Here is an 18701-nt window from a genome sequence, read left to right on the forward strand (position 1 = left end):
CACTACTAGGCCAGGGTGAAGGCAAAAGGGATGGGACAAAAAACAACAACATACCCAGCATGTTTTAGCTGAAAGCTCTTACTGCCTTGGGAAAGGCATTTCAAGCTTTTAAAATGGGGGGGGGGAATGGCAGATAAGCCAGGAAACCACTAAATGATTGGTGTTTGAGGGCAAGGGGATGGTCCATATGGGGAACCTTGAAAGGCTGGACTGGGACTGCAGAAGGGCTGGATGTGGCCCCTGGGCCTGAGTTCCCCACCCATGGTTTAGAGCAAGGGTACACCAGAGGAACATAGGCAATACAGGCATATAGGAACATAGAGAGCTGGCTTACACTGAGACAGAGAATTGGTAGATGGGGATCCATTGGTAGATCCCTGGGTGATTCACAGTGGAGCTGGAAGGGTTTCTGACCCCCAACGGTTTAACAACAGCACTGACAAAAATGTTCTCTCCCTCTCCTCCCACCCACCTCAAGTAATCTTCTTAAATGAAGAACGCTTAAGGGAAAACCAGGAGTGGATTGGGTCTGAAAGGATTGTAAGCTCAGTTCTGATACTGAAAACAACATCTTATTCTGAGCTACGTGCCCAGTGGCATCCTGCTCCTTGATTCAGCTGGCTTCAGTTTGTGGACCTTGAGGTTCTGGTAAAAAGACAAATAAGGCCTGGATGTCTGACATTTTCCCACCCGGGGTTTAGAGAGCACTATTCACCTCTGGCAAAAATCCCAGATGTATTCAATATGTGTGTATATGAGAGACAGAGACAGACAGACAGCGACACAGGGCCACAAAGCCACACACACACACACACACACACACACACACACACACACACAGTGGAAAAGCAAAGGAATGCTGTGTAAGTAGCAGAGAATGGCACGTCAGCCTCTAATGAATACATGGAGGAAGATAAGGCAGGGAAAAGAGGCATGCAATCAACGACAAATATCACATTAAGAGGGGAAGGAGGAAAGAGAAAGTGAGAGAAGAAACAGTGGCATTACCGGTGGCTGGTCTGTCTGTCTGCTGCTGCAACAAATAAAGTGAGATTGATCCAGCAAGCAAATATGTGTAGCTGTTTAGGGCATAGACCCACAGGCAGAAGGGAGGGGGCAGGAGCTGCTGACCAGCAGGTCTCCCTTTACTGGCTCCATATGGAGTCTTCTAACCAAGACAGGCTGGCTGGTGGCAGGAAAGTCTGGATGCTATAGCTGCGTCAGTTTCAAATTACTGTCGCCACTACCAACCATCTTGAGCGCATCCGACTGGCTGATGAGGCCCCGGCAAAGCAGGGGGGATCTTCTCCATTGAGCAAACACCATTGCGGGCAGATTCGATGTGGAAGTGTGTGGGGGGTGGGGTGGGGTGGGGTGGGGAGATTGCTGCATCAGTGATGGATTGCATTTGGCAGTGAGCCCCCTGTCAGTGGAGAGGCCTCCAGGAGACGCCCATCGTGCCAGCCCCACCCAGCAGGTCTGAAGGTATGTCTGCACACACCCTTAGTAAGTATGGAATTCAGGCAGCTGAGACCCCAAGTTGTCCCCTACACTTTATTTAAAGGGATGCAGGGTTCCCCTTCTCTGCGCTCATGCAGTCTCCCAGCTTTTCCCACTCCACATTGACAAACTTGCATATTGCTTCTCCCCACTCCTTCCCTCCTCTAAGTTGCATGAGATTCCAGGACAGGTGCTTATAGGGTCAACTCCCTTGTGAAAAAAGAATACTGGAAATTTACAGCAGTGTGTGTGTGTGTGTGTATCTATGTATGAAAGGGGACAAGAGAGAGAGCAGGAACAAGAGAGAGAGAGAGAGAGGAGAGAAAAGGAGAGAGAGAGGGAGGGGAAGGGGGGAGAAAAGGAGAGAGAGGGAGAGACAGGAGAGAGGGAGAGACCAGAGAGAGAAGGGAGAGACAGAAGAGACACACCCAAATGGAAGTGCCAACACGTAAAGCAGCTCTCCCCCAACCTGGCACTCTCCAGATATGTTGGACTCCAATCCCCATCACCTCCAACCAGAACAACCAATGGCTATGGTGGCTGAGATGATTGGAGTCATAGTCCAACACATCTGGAGCTTGAGGGAAGGCTGCTGTAAAGCAATTTCAGATCACTGTTATACTTTGGATTGCTTGTTGTGAGCCACTCTGAATGCCTAAGTTTAAGGCTGAAAGACAGAATAGGCAGGATTTTAAAGCAAACAAACCGAGATCAAAAGCAACAACATACTTTTGGAGCTGGCCAAAGGTTCCGCTCTTGTCATCCAGTTGAAAAAATATGTTCAGTTTGTTCCTCCTTTGTGAGCTCCTGTTCAAAACTGCCCAACTGCATAGATTGGCCTTCCAGAACCTGATGGCCTCCAGATGAGTTGGACTACACCTGCCATCATCCTCAGCCAGCATGCTGGATGAGGATAGGTGTAGTTCAACGCTTCTGGAGGCCACCAGGTTTTGGAATGCTGGTGTTGATGTTAAAAGAACATTCCCTTCTCGTACACAGTTCTGACTGAGATACAGAGGAGCATGGCCCTCTCTGCAAGAGTTGTTGTTGGTGGGAAATAGAGATGATAAGACATGTATCATGTAATTTCTGCCCACTCCATGGCCATGCATCCCAGTAGGCACAGACCATTATTTGGCAGGGGAGCCCAGGGCACAAACAGCCCCCTCCCCCAAACCTATCTATGATTTAACCGAAGCAAATTGGAATAGAGTACTGTACCCTCAACACTGCAAAACTCTTTCAAAACAGGGGCTTGTGAATTCTTCTGAGTTATCTACAACCAGCAGCAAGGTGCATGAGATGCTTCCAAATTCTCTCAGGCATTGCAAAGCAAATGTAGCAGCTCCATCTGTATTGACATGTAGGCAAACTGACCAAAGCTGGGTTTGTCTGGAAGGTTAGCTGTTGCTTGGCATATTTTCCCCTTCACAAAGGCCAACATTTTCCCCTACAACATCCCAACTTGGAGGGTTCTTCTTGTCTTTTCTACAAGGATTTGGTTACCATCAAACTGAAATGGAGCGGGTTACGCAGATTTCTCTGTGAAAAGCTGCTTTGTCACCTTGGCCTCAGTGCCTTAGACAGGGGGTGGGGAGCCAGGCGGATGGGGTGGGGAGTTGTTTTGATGCCTCCTCCCTCTTTCTGGGAAATGTTTGGCTGCTTTCTCTGTCAAGCAACCCCAGCTAGATCAGAGACAGACTTTGCTGCATGCAACAAGCTCTCCAGCCCAGCTCTGATTCCAGCCCCAGGCAAGATCTGATACCATGGAGACCCCTCTTACCATCTGTCTCCTCACTATATTCATAGCTAGGGGTGAGTATCTTGTCTTGGGATGATTTTGTTTCAGGAGGTCCAAGCCTTCCCTAGAGTGAAAGAAAGAATTGCGTATGTCTGCTAACTTTGAAATATTTTCTTTGGAATTGTCATCTTACCCATTGCAGCAGGTAGAAATAGGCAATAACCTCCTTTGACAATGTATTGAAATGGGAATGCTGAGGGCCAGCCCTGCTATGCAGCAGGGTGAAGAGCCTTGATTCTGGCAGAACTAGGTGGGTGGGGGGCAAAAACAGATGAAGGCAAGAACTGTTGTCTAAATGGGGCAGCAAGACTTTTTTTAACTGTTGGCCCTAATTAGTGTGTGCGTGTGTGGGGGGCATCATTTGGGCTCCATTTCAGGCAGCAGAATGTTTTGGGTCAGCAATAGGAATATGATTAGTGTTGTGTCACATGAAGGGATGACATTGACTGGGTTCGCATGACACGAGGGGGGTTAATAAGCTACAGTGGCTTGTAAATCACCCCCACACTGCCAGTGATGAGCTGGCTCATTTCCCTAATTACCTTTGCTGGGTGTGGGTTGTTGTGATGTCCGAACCAGGTCAGGGGTGGTGGCTGGGGTGGTTAACAAGCCAACCAGCAACCCTACAATTGACTGCGAGTCCTTGGTGGTTTGTTAACACCCTTCCCCAAACTACACACCCTTGCTGGGTTTGGACATCATGGCAACCCATGCCCAGTGAGGGTAATTAGGGAAATGAGCTGACACATGACTGGCACAAATGGGGGTGGTTAAGAAGCCAACATGGCTTATTAACCACCCTCATGTCATACAAACTGGGTCATTCCCTTGTGGCTCTGGGGTCTTGAGTAGCTGAATGGCTTGTGGTTGTGAGATGCTGGATAGTTCCCATGTATTGGGGTATATCTACAGAGAAACCATGTTAGGGTTTGGTGAAATTCCATGGCAACTCTCTTTTTAGCCCTGGTAAAGAAAAGAAAATGAAATAAAAGAAAATGAATCTTGTTGACATGTCTTTTCCCTGGCTTTTAGGAGCGTCTGTGAAATGTCCGACTTGTAGTAACCCAGCTGGGCAGACTTGTGAGGCAATGCTGAAGGAATGCCACAGCGCTAATGACAAATGTGGCATCATCCAGTCAGAGAGGTCATTTGGTAAGTGCAAAAGACCTGAAGCCACCAACGGGATTCAGCGAATGTGGGCAAATGCAGAGCGACGTTTTCCCCTTCAGGGGCTGGGCCGGTTATATCATTCACACAAACTGCTCTATAGATTAGTAATTGAGAGGAATTTGGGTCCTTGCTGTGGTTTCTTTATCTGGGGCTTCCAGTTGTGAAAAGCGTACCTGCTTTGCTCCCAGATATTGGCTACCGTTTAAAGGTCTTTGCTAAGTCTGGTCCAAAATGCCAACGAGCAATTTGGAAATGCTGTACTTGGCTCAAAAAGCATTGTTTGGATCCACCCTTTTTTTTGAGGGGAGGGGGAGAGAAATGTTTCAGAGGGTGGCTGAAAATTGGAGCTGTGACAGACTTGCCTGTTGCTGTCTCTGTGGCAGCAACTGAAGGTCCTGGGAGCAGGGTTGGGGTTTGGGGAGTCAGCAGGAATTGTCTCAGTGAGCTGCCACACCTTTAATCCTCTTGCTGCAGCACAGAAACCCCCACTCATGCAAGAGCTGGGAGGGTGGAAGGAGATGCAGATGCCAAGGAGAGGTAATTTCCAGTTTTTCTGAGGTTTCAGTGCCAGGGAGTGAGTCATAGCAGTGGAGGAGTGTGGTGAGAAATGGATGGAGGAAAGGTGACAGAGAGCACAGAGGAGTCTAGGAGGAGCAGAGAGGGGCAGTGGCTGGCTGGGGAGGGGTATAGGGTGCATGCACAAAGACCCAAGCATTTATAAAGCAGCCCTGGAGCTATTCAAAGTGCAAACTGATTCTGAACTAGGGATGGGCGAGAAATTAGTTGGGGTTACCATTTTATGCAAAAGTACCCAATTGGCATGCCCTGAGATTGGCCACGGAATGGAATGCATCTTGCAAAAGAAATCCATACATTTCTGAGGCTTGTGATAAGTTTGTGGGATTTTTTTTGGGGGGGATGCATACCCCCAAATGCATACCTTTGAAATGTGCACACAAAGAATGCATACATCTGAAAACGTGCGCAAAACCACTAATCTCAATGAGGGGTGGGAGAACGTACATTTAAAAAAAGGCATAAATGCATACATTTACAAAAATGACTACAGAAATGTGGATGCATTTCCATGCAGGAGGAAGGGGGGAAAGGGAGAGGCTCACAGTCTGATGCAGCCCCAACAAGCTCAGCAGTGGAAAAAACGAGAACCTCATCCAGATCGAGTCTGACAGATTTTCCCATCCCTCTTCTGAACATGTGATGCTCATAAAGGGATGAAACTTTCCCAAACTGTCAACTGTTAGACATGCCCCCAAGCGATACATGTTTACAAAACAGCAAAATGGCCAGGAAATGAATCTGAGAAGCCCCAGAAACATTTCTCATCAAATGACAGTCTCAGTTTTCATGACTTTTTGATGGAATCAAATCGCCAACACCTAGGCTATGCATCTCAGAATATCCAGGTTTTCTTTCATCATAATGCAGAGAAGCAAAGTCCATTTCCCCAAACTCAAAGTCAAGGTAACTTGATCAGCAGGAAGGCTTGAATGTTCACAGTGATATCAGCAGGGGAAATATATGCAGTAGTTTACAACCTAGCTTTGTAAACCTCTTTTTCTTTTCACCACACCCATTAAGCCCTGCCCTTCTATTTTTGTCCGTCATATTTTTTGAAAATCATCAGACTACACAATGACTTCGGGTAGTTCCAGACAGACAGATCCTGGCGCTGCCAGTAAGAAAACAGCTCTTTTATTCTTGTGCAGCTATCTGTCTTTTTCTCTTACACCCACCCACCCACCCACATACATCTGTCTGTCTGTCTGTCTGTCTGTCTGTCCGTCCGTCCGTCCATCCGTCCATCCATCCATCCATCCATCCATCCTAGTGCGTGTGCGTGCGTGCCAAGAGAAAAGCCAGAAGAAATGGTAGGAAAACTGGATTATAAATTGAAGACAATGCTGTCTGGACTACGCCCACCCCAAAGTAAAATTCTGTGAATGAATCAGGGTACATGCCAGTGGAGCCTGGTTTCTCTGATGTCTGTGCGGTGGTGGGTGAATTCTTTCTGGTTTTCAGTCAGAACCAATCAGAATACTGAAGGAGCTATCCAAGGTGCTTCACTTAATTGCACAATTAGACCCTCATCTGGAAGTACCTTTTCTCTTACCATGAAGCAATTCATAGAATCAAAGAATAGCAGGGTTGGAAGGGGTCTACAGGGCCATCGAGTCCAACCCCCTGCTCAATGCAGGAATCCGAGTCAGGAATCCAGTTGTGACCTGTCCCACTTATTTAGAATTTGGGGAGTTCTGGACATCTGCTTGGAACTACCCAAAGTCACAATTAGTATGTTGATATTTAGAGATGTTCTTTTTTCTGAAGTAGGGATGATTGAGAAATTGGTTTCAGTTTGATTTTGATTAGGGAAGTCAGAGAATTCCTCAATGGAACTAAATGGTTTCAGATTTTGATAAATCTGACTGGTGGATTCCACAGCGGACTGTCTTTCCCCCTGTTGGGTGGATTCTGCTGACTTGTGGACCAATTTTCTAACTTTTCTGATTTTGCGCAAATTTCATTGTATTTTTTGTTGTTGTTGCAAAAAATAAAAAAGCACCCCAAAATGTGCATTTCCATATAGGCTAAAGTGTGAAAATGAACATTTGGGGGGATTTTTCACATTTTGTGGGAATGTGCACATATTTGTGCTTGCAAATTTGTGCAAATGTGCCCTCTGCACCAATTTGGGAACTTAAAAAAATCTGATTCCATTGATGGGCAGACTGTAGAACAAAAGGTGCCTGATAACCGGCAAAACACAGACGGAATGGATTTTACAGAATCCGTGCATCCCTAATTTTGATAAGAGTCTACCAAAATTTGCAACATTCTCCATATTTGGAACAAAATGAACTTGAGCTTAAAAAAAAAAAAAAGGATGTGGGAGAAACCAAAACTGCTTCATCGATTGACGTCCAGGGCTTTGAGTGCTTGTATTTTCAAAGTCTGTGTTTGAATCCCATATTCAGCCATGTTAATGCTTAATTAAGGCTGCCACTTCTGACAGACTCCTCATCTTAACAGCCATGAAACAGGTGAAAAACTCATTTCAGTTTGTTTTTTATATGAGTTAATTCATGAAGTCCATATTTTGGAGACATAGAACTTGAGATCGACCCATCCTGAGGTAACAGCGGCAGTGTATTTCTCAGTAGCTGCCTTTGCATGTGAATTCCAGCAACCAATAAGAAGCTACAGGTTGTGTGTCTTAACGGAGGGGTGGGGAACCTCAGGCCCTGGGCCAAATGTGTCCCTCTGGGGTCTCCAGATGACCACCCCTTCCCCTGCCCCACACCATTTCCCAGGCCCCATCCCATTTCCCCAACTGCTGATCAGTTGATGGTTTCCCAGCTTTTGCATGTGTTTTTTCTTTTCTTTTATCCCACTCTGCAATGTCAAAGTGCTTCTAGAGGTAATGTTTAGTTACTGGCAATAAAAGCTTTAAGCTAAAGTATACTGGCAATTTTGCTCCTCTCCCTTTTGTCTTTGGTCCCACCACTGGAATGCAGCCCCTAAGAGCTTTTCCAAAATGGAATCCAGCTGTTGGGCTGAAAGGGGTTCCCACCCTTCTCTTAAGGCATAGCAGGAGATGGTTTGCTGAAGGCTACCAGGACCGATCAATGTGGATTTTCAGTAGCAGAGCGACAATGGTAGAAGGGCTGAAAGTTCTGTGGCACATGCCTGGCTGGCTGAAGTCCCTAGGGGAAATTCCTGCTGTCTGTCCCATGGGGATTTTAGGTAGCAGATTTGGGAAAGAATCTCTGCCAAAGACCCCAGTGTGGTCCACTCTCAACACCTTGGAGAGCTCCTTTAGAATTCTGATTGGTTCTGGTATGAATTCACCACCTCACTGACATCAGAGCCACCAGCCTCCACTGGACAATATTGGGATAGGTCAGCCTTCCGCAGCCCAGTGCCTTCCAGAAGATTTAGTCTTCAATTCCCATCTGCTCCAACTAGGTTGATCAGAATGCTGGGAGTTGTAGTCCAAAACTTCTGCAGGGCACCAGCTTGGGGATGGCTGGTCGAGATAGACCAATGGGTTAATATAAGGCAGTTCCATACGAGGGGAAGGGTCAGAGCCCAATTGCACAGCAAACACATAGCAAATGCACAGCAAATGCACAGCATGGAAATCAGTCACTGGCTTCTCCACCTCAAAGGATAACAGAAAGACAGATTTAGGAAAGACTCCTGTCTGAGTCCCTGGAGAGATATATAGATACAAGTAGGGTAAATGGACCTATTGCCGTCATTGGCCTGACTGTCCATAAGCTGGGTCAGATGACATTTGGATGGGATGCTGAGCAGTGTGATTAGGAGCCACCCACCCTCAATCCATCTCCACTTTTTCAAATACTATGTCTCCTTTTTTGATCCTGACAGGACCAAAGTACAGCATTGTGAAGAAATGCATCCAACCAAAAGAGTGCAACAAGGAGATCACTGTCATAGATATGGGCAAGAATGGAACCGTAGTGAGCCAGGTTTCCTGCTGCTCAGGAGATGACTGCCAGAAGGCTCTTCCTGCTAGTATGTTACTACTGTTCCCCTCTTTCCTATCCCCACTGTATCTTACATTATTCAGCTGTCTGGAAACCACCTATCACATGTCTTCTCCCCACCATTTAAATCCACTGGGATTGTACTGGTGCACATTCTGATCAATTGAACAACATTTGTCTCAACAGACAAGCAACTCCACTGCTCCTTTGTGATGATTTTATGGATCCTTATTCCACCCCCCCCCCCCCCGCTGCCTTTAGGAATTAAATACATGTATCTCTACCAGCTCCAGGCTGCCAAAGGAAGGGGCAGCTATACATGACCTCACTCCCTGCAGTCAGGGGCTGAAAATATGTTACTCCATTGATCAGGTGGGCAGAAGGCCAGGTTCCTAGGACTGATATTAGGCCAGATCAACCCAAAGGCTTCATTCTGCCTGCCAACAACAGGGACTGATGCTAAACAACCTTATTCTCTTCTGCACTTGCAGAAGGGACACCTTTGAGGCATGAGCCCACTGAAAGGTTCCTAGTTCAAACCATGTTTTCTCTGAACATTGGATGTCTCTAAAATCAGTGTGGCGATACCACATTGGCCAAGTAAGCTAGGGATGGCTTTGACCCCACCTCCTGGAGTCCTGGCCGTGGTTCCTCCAGGTAACATGGAAAACCAGACAGTGGCTCTCGCGATAAGCAGACCAACACATCAGCTGTTTGCCACTCAGAGGCATTGGAAGGGACTTCGGAAGTGGCCCAGTGAAGTAGTCTGTTGATATGCATGGTTTCTCCCTTCCCTGAATCACCTTGGCCACACTGGTCTTCTTCTTTCATCTCCTCTCCCTTGCAGTCCCAAGCAGAAACACCACATCATCCGGTGAGAAGAAGATATGCCCAGCTTGCTACTCTGAGAAAAATGCGTGCAAGGAAGACACAATTGAATGCACTGGACATGATATGATCCAATGTGCTGAGGTTTTTCATCACCTGGAAGGTGCAGGTAACACATTCTGACTCCAGCTCTCTCTCTCACACACATACACCCATACCCATGTAGGATACAGCATTATTTGAAATATCAGATCTCTTTTGGGTGGAGGGGAGATTGATGATGCCCTCTCTGAAAACCTTCCCACTCCAGCCAGACCTATGATACTCTATCCATGATGCTCCCCCTTCCCCATTCTGTCTCCCCTGGTACAAACCAGTCCTTTTAAAACCAACTTTAAACAAGCAAAAAGAGAGAGAGAGAGAGAGAGAGAGAGAGAGAGAGAGAGAGAGAGAAGGAAGTAGAAAACATTGCAGCACATAAAGAAGAGTTGGGGAACTAGTGGCTCTCCAGATATCATTAAACTACAGCTCTCATAACCTCTGTCCACCGGCCATGCTGTCTGGGGCTGATGGGAGTTGGAGTCCAAGGACTTCTGGAGGGCCACAGCTTACCCAGACCTGCTATAAGAGCTGCAAGAGAGACCTGGATTTTTCTTGTCTAATTTGCCCCACCCCCATCATGACTCTGGACCAGGAGTCCTCAGATAACAGAACCTTGAAGGTGGAGACAGATTCACTCCACAGCCCATGTCCCCATAAAAAGACACTGGCCCTTTAACTGGCCAGATGCAGTACTCATATGGTCAGTTAGAGATTTAGTCTTGAGTTTAGTCTAAACTGGGTTTAGTCTTGAGTCTTGCCACTCTAGACCAAACTATAAAGCTCTGTCAGTTGCTTTCGGGCTAGAGGTGGGGCAACTTGTTTGCCTATCTCAGCTTTAGGATCGCTGCCCATGGTCCTGAACTCTAACCAGCATCTCTGTCCCTGTCCATGGTCCTGAACTTGCCTCATTGCTAATTTGGCTCTGGAACCCCAGCCTTTTCTCCATCTCACTTGCATCATTGCCTCCTCCCAGTGGCAGCAACTGTAATGGGTCAGGATTATCCCCAGCCCAACGGAGGAATGCCCCCTCCACTAGCCAGCAGAGCTTTGTACTGAGTCTCTTTTCCCTCCTTGGCTACTTCTATCAACAGCCTTTATAGGCCACAGGCCCAGCCTCGCCCTTCGATGAGCAAGGACAGGACACAGTGAAGGCTCCTCAGGGTCCTGGCCTCTCTCCATCCCACTCATTGAATCTGGTTCTCAGCCAGGCATCAAGCCATTGGCACTGGCACATCCCATGGAGAAGTGGGTAGGCCATCACAGGACACTGCCAATCCACCGGTGCTGACTGCTGTCTCCTGCCATTCTCTCTGCAGGAGGAAAAAACACAACCACCACTATGAAGGGATGCGCAAACAAGGCTTTCTGTGATAGTATGACAATTCTTGCCCCTAGTGGCACGACGGTACTTTCCACAAGCCAGTGCAAGCCTGCCAAGGATTCAGCCAGCACCATCCCAGGACTGTGTGGACCCTTCCTCTTGGCCCATGCTGGGCTCCTGCTTGTGGCAGTCATCCTTTGATATCTCCCCAGCATTGAGACTCGGGGATCCTGCTTAAGCAATTCTTCCTCCCCCCTTGCTTGTGGCTCTTAGGCCTTATACAGACCATAGGCTTTTTGGAGAATGTAGAGCTCTTGTTGCCCACTGTACAAGGATTCTTTCTTTCTTTCTTTCTTTCTTTCTTTCTTTCTTTCTTTTTCTTTCTTTTATGTTCTGATGTATCATCATAGTTTCCATAGTAATATGTGGTAGCCAGGGCATGGGTCGGCATGACTGGGTCCCTGCCAAGGCCCCTGCTCCAGCAGGGGTCCTGCTTCCCTCCTCTGAATCCCCCTGGCCCTGCTGCGCCTCCTCTTCACTGTTGTTGCCTGTTTGCCTGCCCTCTCCAAGCAAGTGAGCAGCGATGGCAGCAAGGAGAAGGAGCAGCAGCCCTGGTTCACCTTGCCTCCTTCTCTGGGCAGCTGTGCAGACTGGGCCCAAAGAAAGACATCAAGTAAATGGGCAGTGGCAACAGCAGCTAGGAGGACATGGGCCCACTGAGCACATCGTACCCTGGAGCTGGTGCTGGTGGCAGCTCTGTAGGCTGTGACCAAACAGGGATGAGAAGAGGCATGGGTTGGATGTGCTCACCAGAAGATGCCGCTGGTTGATGGCAGATGAAGGGACTTTGCTGGGACAGACAGCACAGGACTGATGGAGTTATACTATAATGTGGAGCGGGCAGCAGTGCTCAGTGTAGACCAAAGATGCCATCAGCCCATGGTGGGCATATTGGGTGCTCTCTCCAATCTGAATCCTGCATCACCTCACTTGAATGGGTGATTGCCTTATCTTGGGCCAGACCACTGATAGATCAAGCTCAGCTGTGGTCTACTCAGACTGGTGATTGCAGCTCCCCAAGGTCTCTCGCTCTGCCCAGCTTTCTCAGATACTTTACCTAGGTTTCAGGGGCTGAACATGGGGCTTCCTGCATGAAAAGCATGTGCTGGACCACTATGGGGCACTGGGCTATGGTCTGTGCTCCCTTTCTTTTTCTGCTGTTCCCTATAGATGCCTGTCAGTAAGCTTGCTGCCCACCATCCTCCCACTCCTCAGTTGCCAAGTCTTGTTCTCCTCCACTCTCCACCCCATGAAACAAATCAGTTTCACAGATTACTGCAAGAATTTGAGCAGGATCTGGAAAAAGTCCAAACAAGCTCCCAACAGTGCTCCCAGTCCCAGCACCACATCTCTTTGCAAGAAGAGACCGTATAACCCATGAAGTGCATAGATCAGCCTTTCCCCACCCAGGGCATTCTGGATGTGTTAGACTACAACTCCCACCATTGCCAATCAGCATCACCATTGGTGATGCTTACTGAAGATGATGGGAATTGTAGCTTGACACACCTGGAGGGGACTAGGTTGGCATAGACAGTGTTGGATAATTAGTATCCTTTTTGAGAGCTAAGCATGAAGGCTGCAAATGAATTCCAATGTTATACCCATGGAGTTGTATCCAATGGTGGTTTTGTGCTAGGAGAAAGCATTCCCTCTTTCACAAGGCAATCTACTTTACCTACTGCATCCATCCATGCCACATCCCATTCTGTTCTGGAAAGTCCCCCACACCCCAGTTTTGGGGTGGAGCTGGGGGGGGGTGCTTGGTAGAAAGGACTGGAAAAAATTGGGAGCCTCGCCTTGCATGATCAGAAGCACTTTCTATTAGAGCCAACCCTCCATTGGCTAAAATTCATCGCACTTTTCAGGCTGTCCATTCAGAATTTTGGTTTATCAAAAAAAAAAATATTGTTATGCTTGTGCACCTCCACATCAGAGTCGTGGGAAGTTTCAGGGGTTCAAGCTTGTACTCAGAGTTCCATTTCTTTAGAAGGATGTCACTGGAAACATGTGGGATTTCTCTCATATAAGTTTTATTCACATGACACTTAAGATGAGGGTCCACAGCATTACCACTCCTATGGATCACTGCTTTTCCTCAGCTGTCTAGGAGTTTCCTGCAGTGAGCCAAGATCAGCTCCCTCCTCCTGCTTAGATCCACTGACAGCATAGCATGCAATACATAGAGGCCTTCCTAGCCTGGTCCCCTTTGCTCAAGAATTACAGAACTGGGGAAGGAGAATTTGAACCTTTTTGTAACCAGAGGCATGGAGTTGTAAGGGATCCTGGAAGGTGATTTAGACTGACCCCAACCCAAACCTAACAATATTTTGAACAGACTCTTGTTTAAAATTAGAGCTGAGCTAAGGTTTTCTCCAAAAATCAGAGAAAAATCAGAGAAAAACATATATATACACACACACACACACACACATATATTGGGGCAGGGTGGGGTGAAAAATATAAAAGAAATGTTCAGGAGTGTGGGGAAACAATCAATGCTTTCGGTAGTGACATTTTTCTTATTATTCCATAAAACTCAGCTTGGCTACAGTCTGCCCATAGCAACAGACTTATTATCCATATCCCAGCTGCCACCATAGTCCTGGAACAATACCTGGTTAGCAACAGTACTACATCCAGTGGAGGCTGGTGGCTCCATTTCAGTGGGGCTGTAGATCCATTCTGGGTTTCAGTCAGAACCAGCCAGAACTCTAAAGGAGCTATCTAAGGTGCCAAACCATATCCCAAATATAGGATACCAGTTTTGGCTTGATGTAACTAAAACTCAGAGTGGATTCACAGTCCCACTGAGAGTGGCTGGGTGACCAGTCAGATGGGCGATTAATAAATTTAATAAATAAATAAATTTAATAAATAAATAAAATCAGAGTCACCAGTCTCCACAGGAGGAAATAGCGTTGTTCCAGAGGCATTGTTGTGTGTGCAGTGGGAGATGGTGGCCTAATGAGGCATTGTAAGAAAAATGGCCACAAGGACATGCTTGGATTACTGCTGCTTTTTGGCACAACAGCAAACAATATTTTTAAAAAGAAAGGACAGGGAAAAGATGTCACTGCTGCTGCTATAAGTAAGAACCCTCAACCAGCTACCCAGATTCAAAATGATTGTATTCCACCCAACATACCTCCCTGCTTTTCTGGCCTGAGAGTGGAGTCTTGGAACTGAGGATAAACTTTCAGCTCTTCCCTAATTCTCTCCCTCTCTCTCTCTCTCTCTCTCTCTCTCACACACACACACACACTTGTGCATTATTCAGAACATCAATGGGATTATAGTGCCAGATGCTCCTGAATTATTGGTGTTGGGTAACACTCAAGGTATCATAAATCAGGATGTGGAAATTCTAGTTCTAATGATTGTGGCAATTAACACGTGCATAGCTGGGCTGTGGAAAAGCCCAAATATGTGAAGCATGAAGAACTGGTTGCTTAAGTTGTGGAAGGTTGCAGGTATGTTTATTGATGTATGTATGTATGTATGTATGTATTTATTTGCCTTAACCAGAAAAGGCCCTCTTAAACCAGTGGTTTTTTTAAAAGTATGCTTGCCAACTTTCCCCAGGAAAGCATTGCAGAGAGCACTGCACTAATCCAGGTTGGAAGTCAACAGTCAGTGCACAACTGTAACAATTGAACAAAGAACTTCTGTGAAATTAAGGGGCAATCCTATGCATGTTTACTTTAGACAGGAAAAAAAGTCCTACAACACTCAGCATGCCCCAGCCAGCCATGCTGGAAGTTGTAGGATTTTTTTTCTGTCTAAACATGCTTAGGATTGCATAATAAGGGAGGTAAATTTACAATTGATTGGATCCATACTTAGAGTAGACCTATGGAAAGCAATGGGACCCAGGTTTGTTATGACTCACATAAGTCCCATATGTTTCAATGGATCTACTCTAAGTATGATTAAGTCTTGATCCAATCCAAGGATTTTTTGCTTTTCTTCAGAGGAAGTAGTGCTCCTTTATTATATTTTGGAAGAACAATTCATGCACATGCATACACACACATACACTATAGCATTGATAATGCTGAGGTGGAAACAGTTTTTGAATAGTAATTAAGGTTTCTGTTTTATATATATCCTTAAAAACCTTATATATATCTAAAACAATATAACAGTGTTTGTTTTTATAAAAACCTTCCTAGGAGCATGTGCTGAGATCATTTTCACGGATGTGCTTTGTGGATTTCTTTATGCATTTATGTCTTGTGCTCCTGACTGTGGAATTGTACAGTGGAGGCAGAGGCACAATGGCTTTGGCACAATAAATGGGTAATTTGAGTCGTCGTGGTTTTCTCCCTTCCAAGCATCAAATGAACTTACTGGAAATGCACTGCATAAAAGTAGGAGTCACCTCCAGCTCCCGTATCAACATAAACAAACAAACAAACAAACTAGGACTGCCTGCCAAAAAAACCGAATCTCAGTTGGTTGACTGTGTGGTGACCCTCTGCTGATGGAAACCTCTTTCATCCAGCAGGGGCTTCCCTCAGTCAGTGGAAGGGGAAGGGAGGTGAATTTCTCCCGTTACCCCTCCTCTTGTTGTCCCCACCAATATCGCTGCCAAGGATCTGAGGACCCTTTGGAACATAAGAACATAAGAAGAGCCCTGCTGGAGCAGACCAAGGGTCCATTTCATCCAGCATTCTGTTCACACAGTGGACAACTAGATGTCGACCACGAACCCACAAGTAGGACATCAGTGCAACAGCAGCCTCCCACCCATGTTCCCCAGCAATTGGTGCACACAGGCATCCTGCCTATACATAGGAATACAGCCTTACTGTATATAGGCATTCTGCCCCAGTGTGGAAGGTGGGGCAGGGTGCTGCAGGGAAGTGGGAATTGGGGGGAAAAATCACCTCCCCCCTCCTAGAAATGGATGAATCTGTTGCTTTCCCCCACATTCAGTTTTTTTTCTTTTTTTAAACAACAACAACAACAACAACCCAAGACTCTCACGTTCTTTTTGTCCAGTTTATGAAGAATTTTGTGAATTGTGTTAAATTCTTATCATCTGTCACCATTGGCTGATGAGATTTGCAGTCCATATGGTCCCCCCCCCCTGCTTTACAGCATAATCCTATACATGCCTACTCAAAAGTAAGGTCCATTGAGTTCAATAGAGCTTATTTCCTGGTAAGTGGGGAAAGTATTGTAGCCTTATGACAATTCTAAAGAATAAAGCTTTGCAGGTGGTTGTAACCCTTTCTCTGGGCTGCAAGGAATCCATCCTTCCCAGCCTCCTCTGCCTTACAAAATGCCTCCAGGCATTATCTGCATACTTTCAGGCTTACCTTCATGGCCATAAGGGCTAGAACCTTGCACAATTTAAAAAGAAAGAAAGAAAGAAAGAAAGAAAGAAAGAAAGATGACATCATCAGGATGTTGAACACATCCATCATTCTTTACTTCTGCATTGCTGAGGGAATTGTGGAATAGACACAGTGCTGGCTATTACCCAGCAAGGTGATGAGAGAGCAGATGAGAACTGGGAAATCATGAAGGGCTATGCAGCATTTAAAAGCATTTAAAAAAATTATGACTAGCATCATCCAAATGGGAAATGACTTTCCTGCCTTTATGTGGACATTTTCCATTGATGTGTTTTGAAATATGCATTAAACTCCCTGGGGCTCGGTCCTAGAATATGTGAAATAGAAAGCTGGCAGCCAGGGGCAGCCCAAGACATTTTGGTGCCTGAGGTAAAGAACTAGATGGTGCCCCCCCTTCCTGTACAAAAGTTGACTGGGCTGGCAGCTGAATGTTAATTCAGTACTGGGGATGTCCTTCATTGCACCTGACCTGAAGACAGCAGGCTAGCCTAGGGGCCAGAGGACAGGCTGCATGGCCTTGCTGCCACCACCCAATATCTGCCACCTGAGGAGACTGCCTCACTTTGCCTAATAATAGGGCTGGCCCTGTTGCCAATACTTCAGAAAACCCACAAGGGTATGTAAGTGACTACAGATCAAAAAGATGGGAAGAGTAGGAGGGTTGCGGCCTTTGTTAGAAGACCTAGAACAGTGGCAGGCAATGTGGTGCTTGCAGGCACCAATATTTTATTTATTTATTTTCTTTATACTGCTGAAATGAAGAAAGCTTGAGGGTATTAAGTAAGGATGGACGAAAGTCCCTTACCTGGTCCCGCAGCTTGCTTTGTGGTGGGGGGGAGGCGCTTCGGTTCTCCCCCTGAAGTTCTTGTCGGGGGGGAGGCGCCCCGCCCTACCCAGCCGAAACTCAGGCCGGGGGGGAGGCGCCCCATCCCTCACCGCCGAAATTCAGGCTGGGGGGGAGCGTCCCGTCTCCCCGCCTGCAAAATAAAAAAAGTATTTTTTTAAAAAAAAACACACGTGATAGGCTACGTAACGATTTACATAGCCTATCACGGCTAGAGTTTCAAAGTCAGCCGTGATAGGCTACATAAATTTTTATGTAGCCTATCACGGGTGACTTTGGAAAAAAAAAAAGCACGTACGCAAATGGCGGCGCCCATGGGCGCCGCCATTTGTGTTCCTTATTTGGGCCCGGGTAGTCTACATAAATCTTTACGTAGACTACCCCTGCCCAAATAAGGAACGCAAATAGTGGCACCCATGGGCGCCGCCATTTGTGTACGCGCTTTTTTTTTTCAAAGTCACCCATGATAGGCTGCGTAAAGATTTACGTAGCCTATCACGGCTGACTTTGAAAATCTAGTCATGATAGGCTACGTAAATCGTTACGTAGCCTATCACTTTTTTTTTTTTACTTTACTTCGTAATGGCAGCGGTGGCAGCCAGTCGGAAGACCGGCCGCAGCCCCCGCCCCCGCTGAAACGCCACTGAAACGCCGCCAGGACCCGCCGCCGAGAGGGACATTCGAAGGAGGTAAGTCCCATCCTGGGGGGGGGGTGGCGGGGGGTGGCGGAGAATTTCACCACCAATTTCGGGGGGCCGAATGCATTGGCATTCGGCCTCCCAGAGATTCGTGGAGAAATTCTCCACCATCCCTAGTATTCAGAAGTGTTTTTTTTGTATGGAAGGACTGTGAGCTCCAGTCATTTCTGGTACTCAGAACAATTTCCTGGGCTCAGAATTCATTAATCTTTTGTATATATCTTTTGTACTAGACTGATCTCAAGCATCTAGTAAAAAGAAAAAACCCAGAGTAGATCCCACAAGCCTGAAGTCTGCCCATCCCTGAAGTAAATATAGATGAGTGTCATTGCAATTGATGATTGAGTTTTTGAGGATTATAAGCCTTGCTGAGTCCATGGCATATTTCCATCTATCTCCTTTTACTCCAAGAATAGATAATCCTGTTATCTATTATTTTAAAGAGATCTCTTAAATATGGTATTTCTAAGACCTTGGGCAGT

General features: G+C 46.5%; 1 protein-coding gene across 1 annotated transcript; it reads left to right on the forward strand.

Annotated features, from left to right (window-relative positions):
- Nucleotides 1–3183: 3183 nt before the first annotated feature.
- On the forward strand, nt 3184–14166 carry LOC146337747 (phospholipase A2 inhibitor PIP-like). The gene is made up of 5 exons (XM_084815211.1): nt 3184–3315; nt 4334–4453; nt 8882–9028; nt 9848–9997; nt 11247–14166. The coding sequence occupies exons 1-5, from the start codon at nt 3267–3269 to the stop codon at nt 11450–11452; spliced, it is 672 nt and encodes a 223-aa protein (XP_084671337.1). The 5' UTR covers nt 3184–3266; the 3' UTR covers nt 11453–14166.
- The last annotated feature ends 4535 nt before the right edge of the window (nt 14167–18701 follow it).

The sequence above is a fragment of the Heloderma suspectum genome, chromosome 10 (genome assembly GCF_057233095.1).
Source record: "Heloderma suspectum isolate Gila_16-S chromosome 10, 16-S_ref, whole genome shotgun sequence".
In the NCBI taxonomy this organism is placed as follows: Eukaryota; Metazoa; Chordata; class Lepidosauria; order Squamata; family Helodermatidae; genus Heloderma; species Heloderma suspectum.

Excerpts from the sequence above, each read along its gene's own strand:
- LOC146337747 (XM_084815211.1), top strand. The coding sequence starts at position 3,267 with ATGGAGACCCCTCTTACCATCTGTCTCCTCACTATATTCATAGCTAGG. Across the intron at positions 3,316-4,333 it reads CACTATATTCATAGCTAGGG|GAGCGTCTGTGAAATGTCCG; the intron begins GTGAGTATCTTG and ends CCTGGCTTTTAG. Across the intron at positions 4,454-8,881 it reads CCAGTCAGAGAGGTCATTTG|GACCAAAGTACAGCATTGTG; the intron begins GTAAGTGCAAAA and ends TGATCCTGACAG.